The sequence below is a fragment of the Coffea eugenioides genome, chromosome 6 (assembly GCF_003713205.1).
Source record: "Coffea eugenioides isolate CCC68of chromosome 6, Ceug_1.0, whole genome shotgun sequence".
Lineage (NCBI taxonomy): Eukaryota > Viridiplantae > Streptophyta > Magnoliopsida > Gentianales > Rubiaceae > Coffea > Coffea eugenioides.
In genome coordinates, this window is record NC_040040.1 from 17,164,701 (window position 1) to 17,172,907 (window position 8,207).

An 8,207-nucleotide genomic window follows, 5' to 3' on the forward strand; every position below is an offset into this window, starting at 1 on the left:
CAAAGCATATGTATATCCTTTGAAATCTTTCCTTACCACTTATATCATCAACCGTTGTCTCCATATGTATCGTTGAGCCAGGATTGCAATTTAACAACTCTTCGCAGTAGTCCCACAGCTTTGTGTATTGTTGTTTGTAACTGCCATATATCAAAAGCTTTGCTTTCATAAAAGTCTTACTCACTTGGTCTCTTGTGATATTCACATTTAGCTCTAAGTGCACCTTCTCCTTAAATTCTGTGACACTCACTTTCTTATTTAATCTAAGAAAGTCCATATAGTGTCTACTTAGGAAACCTGAATTGGCACGCTTGTGATGAAAAGTCCTACCACAATTGCAAGATGGTCCCATGGTTCTAATAACAAAAGCGTCACTATCAACCTCTTTTGAAGCATAAATGAACCAGCCACAATTTGCACTATTGCATTTAGCTCGCATTCTAGACGCGTCATTTTTACCCCACCTAAAATGTTTACCCCATTTAACTCCATAAAAATCAACAGCTTGTTTAAATATCTGTTTATCATCAAACAACAGCCCAACAAAGAATTTTGGATCAACCATATCATGCTCAGGTCTAAACCTCACGTATCTTGGCTTTCTCCTCTTTGAACTATCTTCATCCGAGGTTTCATTATTGCTATTTAACTCTTCAGAATTCATTGACTCTGATTCTTCATGCACTTGAATATTTTCTTCATGGTACAACTTGAAGTCAGTAGTTGTATCATGAATATTTTGCTGTCTAAATGCTCCTCCAACAACAGGCTTTTTTTGTTCATTTTTTTTGCCTTCATTCTTGCTCTCATCAACAACTGTTTCTGCTGTGTCTTTTGCTTTTTCAAGCTCTTTATCAGCATCGACAACAGATTTTTTGAAAATCACATCATCTTCATCATCCCTAAAGTCGTAATCACTATCCACCAAGCTTTCACTTTCTGTAGAATCTGATTGTACATCTTCTTCAATCCCATAGCCATTTTCTTCCTCCATTAATTCAATTGGCACCGTGGTTTCTTCAAATGTGGTAGACTCCTCAAATGTGATGTCAACATAAAAAGCATCTTCATTTGATATACCAGCCTCTCCAATATCCACATTAGAACTGCCTACTTTACTATCAATAAATCTAATATGAAATTCCTGCACTGAGTACACCTCAACCATGCCAGTTTGTTTCCCAATACATGCCATGTCTATAACATCATCCTCACTTTCTATATTCCGTAGTTTGAAACTACAATCTCCACAAGGAACTCTATAAAGCAGTTTCACATTTTTGTCACATCCGACAAGAGTGCAAAAGCCATGGAGATGTGCCTTGTTAACTACATTTGCAACAACACCTTCAAATGATTCCATACTCCCCCCCACATACTTTTCTTGTGGTGGTCCAAAATATACCCCACCGTAATATATTTTTAGTGTAAAGCAGTCCAGCTCATGTCCTGTGTTTTTTTTTTGGCATAAAAGACAAAAAAAATTTTTAATTAGGCATCAACATGCTCGGTCACTATCCTGTAACCCAATTAGGTAGCATGAAAACAACAATATAGTGCATTTTTCACAGCAAAGGGACCACCGAAACTAAAATAACAAGAGAGTCCACTACACATACCCCACAACTCATATCTACCAAAATCCTATCATTTAAATTAGAAAAGGCAAAATCTACCAACTGTAGTTCAACAACCAGATACGAAGTTCAACTTATTAGCAAAAAAATTAACTTCAAACATCGCACATGCAGGCCGACACTTACCGGAAATCCTCGCTGCCATTCCGTCGGAATTTTCATCATCGACCTTTTCCTTGCTTTCCTGTGCTGCCTGTGAACCAATTTCTCCATTCCGCTCTGTTTTCGTCATCTTATCACCCTCCATTGCTGGTAATTTGAATCGGTTTCAAGCCCCAAATTTTGCCTGCTATTTGGATGCAAAATGGGTATTTTGTTGGAAAATCCCTAATTTCACAGGTTTCCCCCAATTCAGATGCAAAATGGGATCTGTCTTGCTTCCCGTGGAAATTAGGATGTGTACTTCCAAATTTGCCCCTGCCTCGCCGTCGGTTTCTATACAGATACATATGTTTTGGGTGGCGACGCCGTATAGGTCCTTAATTGGTATAATAATTTTAGTTAAGGAATTTAATTCGTGCGATAAAATGTTGAGGGACCAAATCGGCTTTAGTAAAATAGTTTGAGGACTAAATTGGCGATTTTCCTTTTAGCAATAAACTCTAAAAACTTTTTTTTTTTTCTTTCGAAACTCAAAGGACCTACGTTAATTTTTACAAACCTAAACCCCGAGTGAACCCCAAAAGCCGGTATCCTTTGAGATCCCACAGGAGACTTATAACTACCAACTCCAAAAGCAAAACCCTAAAAACACAGGAATGAACAGAACAAGCCCGTCTTTTTGACTGTCTCTCCTTCTTCTCTCTCAAAGCTAAGAACAAAGAGCCCAGAAGAAGAAGAGGAAAGCTCAGAGGCTTCTTCTGTATTATTGTTATTTTCTTATTAATTAAGTTTAGAGAAAAAGAAGCGGGATGGCGAACTACGACTTGACGCCCAGAATCGCTCCCAATCTGGACAGGCATTTGGTTTTTCCATTGCTTGAGTTCTTGCAAGAGAGGCAGCTTTACCCTGATCAAGATATCTTGAGGGCTAAGCTAGAGCTGCTTAACCAGACCAATATGGTTGATTATGCCATGGATATTCACAGGGCCTTTTACCATACAGAAGATGTACCCCAAGGTATACATTTAAATGGTCTAAATTTCTAATTTTTTTGGTGTTATATGATGTGGGTTTTGTGTTTTTTATGTGGGTGAGGATTTAATTATTTTTAATTCAATTGGGATTTTGGATTTTGGGTTTATTGTGTTTAGGTAAAAAATTGCCTCTTTGCTCTGTATTTTAGTGACTTTTGGTGTGCATTTTGATTTGTCCTAGTTTGAAATTCAGGCTTCTTGTTCGGAAGAATTATACGGTTGTGAGGAGCTAAAGATGCAATGCTAGGTGGGCTAGGCTGCTTTGACAATTTCGATTTTTTCCTAAGACATTGGTTGGGTAGGTGTATAGGGAGGGGGTAGTATGGTATGAGAACCAGGGAAGCTTTGGTTTTTTAAGGATTTTTTCTGGGATTTGACATAAATATAGAGGAAAAATAATACTTCTGAAGAAAGGGTGGCTGCCACTATCACGGGCTCTCTTGCTTCCCATTTGTTTTCAGTGGTTTCAAGGTCCTTTTACTGTACTTGACGTAATCAGTAATTGGGATTTTTTTTTTGGAATTTGCCTGCTGTTGGATATCATATTTTGCCTTTTTATATTCTATATCTGGTTTTGTGAGGGGGCTGCAGTTGCGTGCATGTGTATACGATTAATAGAGTTCATGGTTGGAATTTATTGGTCATCAGTGCATACTCTTTAATGCTTGTTTGAGATTGCTTTTTTGGTGAATAAACTTTTGGTGTTTTCAGATATGGTGGACAGGAGAGCTGAGGTTGTCGCTAGATTGAAAGCATTGGAGGAGGGAGCATCTCCTTTGGTTAATTTTTTGCAGAATGAAAAAGCATATCAGGAGTTAAGGGCTGAAAAGCAGTATAATCTCCAGATGCTCAATGAACGGTACCAGGTATTTTTGTTTTTCAGATGATTTTGATCCTCTTCTCTACATTCTGTAGCTGGTACCGTGTACAGAAGTGTAATTAGCGTTATAATATTTGGAATGCAATTACTTGGTTTGGAATCAAAGGTGAACAAACAGAGGAAAAAGAGCAATTCTGGGACACATGCTGAAGATGATTTCATTTCTGACTGATAGGATGAGTAAATAGCATGGAATGTCTTTTTTGACTGATATGTACATTTGATATAATTTTCAATGATCATTCATTATAATGGACTGCTTTCTTTTATGGTCAATCATCAATGAATCAAAAATATCACTGACTTCTGGAGATAAAAGCATAAGCAGATAATTTGTGGCTGTGAATGTCTTTTCCTTCTCTTTATTTCTCTGTGCGTGCGTGTGGGTGTGGGCAGCTGGGTCAGTGCATTTTAATGAGATTTATATTCGCCTAACAATTGGCTTTTTCAAAAAGTAGATTTATATTTCCTACTTTTCCATTTGCCTTTTTTTCTTAATGTGAAGAAGTTTATTTATTACCATCCCTAATAATCAATGTTGTTGGCACATTGTCCTACAGATTGGTCCAGAACAAATAGAGGCATTGTATCAGTACGCCAAGTTTCAGTTTGAATGTGGAAACTACTCTGGTGCTGCTGATTATCTGTATCTGTACAGGACGTTGTGCACAAACAGTGAAAGAAGCCTTAGTGCATTATGGGGGAAGTTAGCTGCTGAAATCCTCATGCAGAATTGGGACATTGCACTTGAGGAACTTAACCGTGTGAAGGAAATCATTGACTCAAAGGTATAGATTGTTGATTTCAAAGCATTATTTGTACATGTTGGTTGATTTGACTAGTAGTTATTTGATTATAGATGTGGCTATTTTATCATGCAGAGTTTCTCATCTCCTTTGAATCAAGTTCAGAACAGAATATGGCTAATGCACTGGAGTCTGTTCATCTTCTTTAACCATGACAATGGGAGAACTCAGATCATTGACCTATTTAATCAGGACAAGTATGACAGATTTAGCTTTTGTTGCTTTTATTTACTAGTATTGCAATATGAGCTAAATTTTTGTATTTTAGCTACATGTCTATGTTTTCTATTTCTTTTTTAATTGAGTTGTCAAGCTGATAAGTGTGAAATTTACATCATTGAATTTTATGTGTGGCTTATAGAAGTATATGGCTGTTGCTCGACTGGTCAATCTATTGGCAAGGACAGACCTGATAAAGTTTTATAGTTTCAACATTTACGAAGACGGACCTGATATGTATACATATCTATATGGGCCGTTGTACAGGAAAACTTTTTTTTTTTTAATATGTATACAAACAAGAGTCACCACAGGCACACAGATTAATTTTTTTTGGGAGGGGTTTGCTTTTGTCCTTGCTGTCACTAAAGACTTTCTTGAATAATGTCAGCCATCTTTTTTTTTCGTACCTGGATTTTTAGGGTATTTGCATTCCTCATATAATAATTAAATGTCTCAGTATCTTTTGATGTCCCAACTGAACTTTTTAATTTTCCTCCTCTTTTGTATCTTATTGCATGTCATGGGCTTAGGAATTCCTTTTAAGCGGATTAGGTATCCATCAAAGGGCCTTTCTATTAGTCCACTGCAGCTCCATTAAAATGATAGATTATCAAATATGCTGAAGCCTGTTGTTTTGAGAATTTCTTTTTGATGGGCCTATGGAAAAGAAATATTTGTGTCTCGACTCATGACAATTGTATATCGTAATAGGCAAATCCAAAACATCTCAAGGTTTGGCCTTGTTAATCTTATTTAAAAAAAAAAAAAAAAAAGAGGAATAAGAAAGAAAAGGGAAAAGGTCATCCTGTGTTTCATGATCATGTATGAGATGATGTCTAAATATATTTTAAAATTGATAGCTTTACTGTCTTGTCAAAAATAAAACATGCAAGTTAATCCTTGCTTTTTTGGTTAACTCTGACTAGCATGGACAAAAGCATGCTGGTTACCTCCTTGAGTAATATTTGGTGTTAGAATAGCTGGTAAATTTCATAGTTTTAACTACAATGGGGTAACTAATGGACATCGACTTTCAGAGACGTCTTTTGGTTTTTATCCTTGAGTAAATTGGTGCTGAAAGTTCTTATTTCCTTGTACTTTAACTTGTGTTCTCGTCGAGCGGTTCATTGATCCTGAAGCATTCTCTTTCAGGTACTTAAATGCCATCCAAACAAGTGCTCCCCATCTTTTACGTTATCTGGCTACTGCATTTGTTGTTAACAAAAGGAGAAGACCTCAATTCAAAGATTTTATAAAGGTTATTCAGCAAGAACAGTATTCATATGAGGATCCCATTACAGAGTTTTTGGCATGTGTATACGTCAAATATGACTTTGATGCAGCTCAACAAAAGATGAGAGAGTGTGAAGAAGTAAGTATTGCATACACCATGTGGTATCCTGTTATTGTCGGTCGTCTTAAGTTTGTTTCCTATTATTAATATGGTTTATCAAATACTTGTCTGTCATTGTGCTTTTAAGGGAATGTTTGCACAAGTATATCAACTACTTGTTTTATGTTTATATTTTCAGGCTTTAGGCCATTTAGGGTTGTTACCTATTATCGGTGGTTGATTTATCAGTTGTCTTTGTTTTTTGACTTGGCATGACTGGTGCTAACTCATTCTAGGAAAAGACAAAACACAATGTGGATATGTTTTCTAATGGGCAACTTTTATTTTCAATATCTCCCGGAAGTTGATCTTTAAACTAATTTAATGATCTCTTTTACATTTGTAATGTTGTCAAGTTGCAGTTCAACATCAAGAATGTGTATATCAGTTACCCAGCTACTCTTAATATGCTTTTCACAGACGTAGATGCTACATGCAGGTTATTCTAAATGATCCATTCCTTGGTAAACGGGCTGAGGAAGGCAACTTTGCGTCAGTTCCACTGAGAGATGAGTTTCTTGAAAATGCACGGCTTTTTATCTTTGAGACCTACTGCCGTATTCATCAGCGGATTGACATGGGGTATGTGTATGATTTTGATTGTTGTTCTGTCAGGAACCCAGAAGTTAGCTATTGTCGTTTTATTCACATTGCTTAGCGTTTGGTAGGCGCAGGGCACAGACACCAGAAACGGTGTCGTTCAACTAAGTGACAGTTAGTAGTAAATAAAGGCGGTTAAAGCTTAATTGCATAAATAACCCACCGAATGATTGTAATAGGCAGTTAGGATCTGATTTGTCTGAAATCAACAAATTCCAATATTTCCCTCTTTCTGTTAATTCCCTCTCTCTCTTCCTCTACCTACCTTTCTCTCTTTCCTCTATTTCTGTTATCCTTTCCGGTGACTATTGAAGCCATTGTGGCAGTGCTAGCTCGGAGCCTGACATGTTCTCACTTGATTAATAGAGTTCATGACCCCTAAGTTGGTTCTTTCCCATGCTCCATGCTTCCCTATCTTGTGTCAATCTCCATGACTGTCGTCTTACTATGAAGATATGAATGTTTGCACTGTATACTTAGATAATTAGATTAGTGACGTTTTTGTGTAGCGTATATATATGCTTGCAATGCGCTTTGCTTTCTTCTTTATACTTGTTTTGGTTGGTGGTCATAGCCATTGGGACTTCACAGATGATTTACTTGGGAAGAAAACTTTAGAACTTTGACTTTTCACCTTCAATTCGGAAGTCAACATTGTCCTCCTATTGTGGTTGTTACAATAACCAAAAGAGGAGAGGGTTTCCACCTATAATGTTTTATTTTGAGACTCTTGTGCAGTTGATGTGTGCTTTGAACGAGAGTTTTGAACCTTAGAGTGTTCTGAAAAGAAATCTCATGATCAGTTGCTTTTCGAGTTGCATCTGTTTGTTTTAATCTCTGATGGATTCTGAATCATCTTCTTTTTTTTTCTTCCAATTTTCATATGTTAATTGTGGCAGAGTACTTGCTGAGAAGCTAAATTTGAACTATGAGGAAGCGGAGAGATGGATAGTGAATCTTATTAGAACCTCGAAACTTGATGCCAAGATTGATTCCAAGACAGGAACCGTTCTGATGGAACCAAACCAGCCTAATGTGTAAGTTCTGCTAGATAAGACTAGCATTCTGATGCGTATATTTTTTCTGCTTTCAACCGATTTTTATCATCTCCTTTTTAAGTTTTCATGACCATGTCTTATCACCTCATTATTTTGCCTCCTTGCAGGTATGAGCAGCTCATTGACCATACCAAAGCTCTTTCCGGGCGTACTTACAAGTTAGTCAGTCAACTTTTGGAACACGCTCAAACACAGCAGGCAGCTCGCTGAGCCTTGTCTAAATTTCTGATACATTTGAGTTCATTCTTGTTAGCTGCTGAGTTTTGGATGTTGTTGAAATGCTTAATGTATCCAATGTCCTTTCTTTCCTTAAAAGGCAGTTGGAAGTTCGTAAACCCTGTGTAACTGCTTCCGGTTATTAGTCACAACTACTCGCAATATACATCCTTAATTAAAATTGTCACAACTGGAATTTTTCAAATTTGATGTTGGTACCATTCAATCAATTAATGTCTAAAGTCCTCGTGTTCCCCTA

General features: G+C 37.0%; 1 protein-coding gene across 1 annotated transcript; it reads left to right on the forward strand.

Annotated features, from left to right (window-relative positions):
• The first annotated feature begins 2,451 nt into the window (after positions 1–2,451).
• Positions 2,452–8,207, forward strand: LOC113774585 (eukaryotic translation initiation factor 3 subunit E-like). The gene is made up of 8 exons (XM_027319146.1): positions 2,452–2,756; positions 3,485–3,639; positions 4,214–4,441; positions 4,535–4,656; positions 5,834–6,053; positions 6,514–6,656; positions 7,574–7,711; positions 7,840–8,207. The coding sequence occupies exons 1-8, from the start codon at positions 2,549–2,551 to the stop codon at positions 7,940–7,942; spliced, it is 1,317 nt and encodes a 438-aa protein (XP_027174947.1). The 5' UTR covers positions 2,452–2,548; the 3' UTR covers positions 7,943–8,207.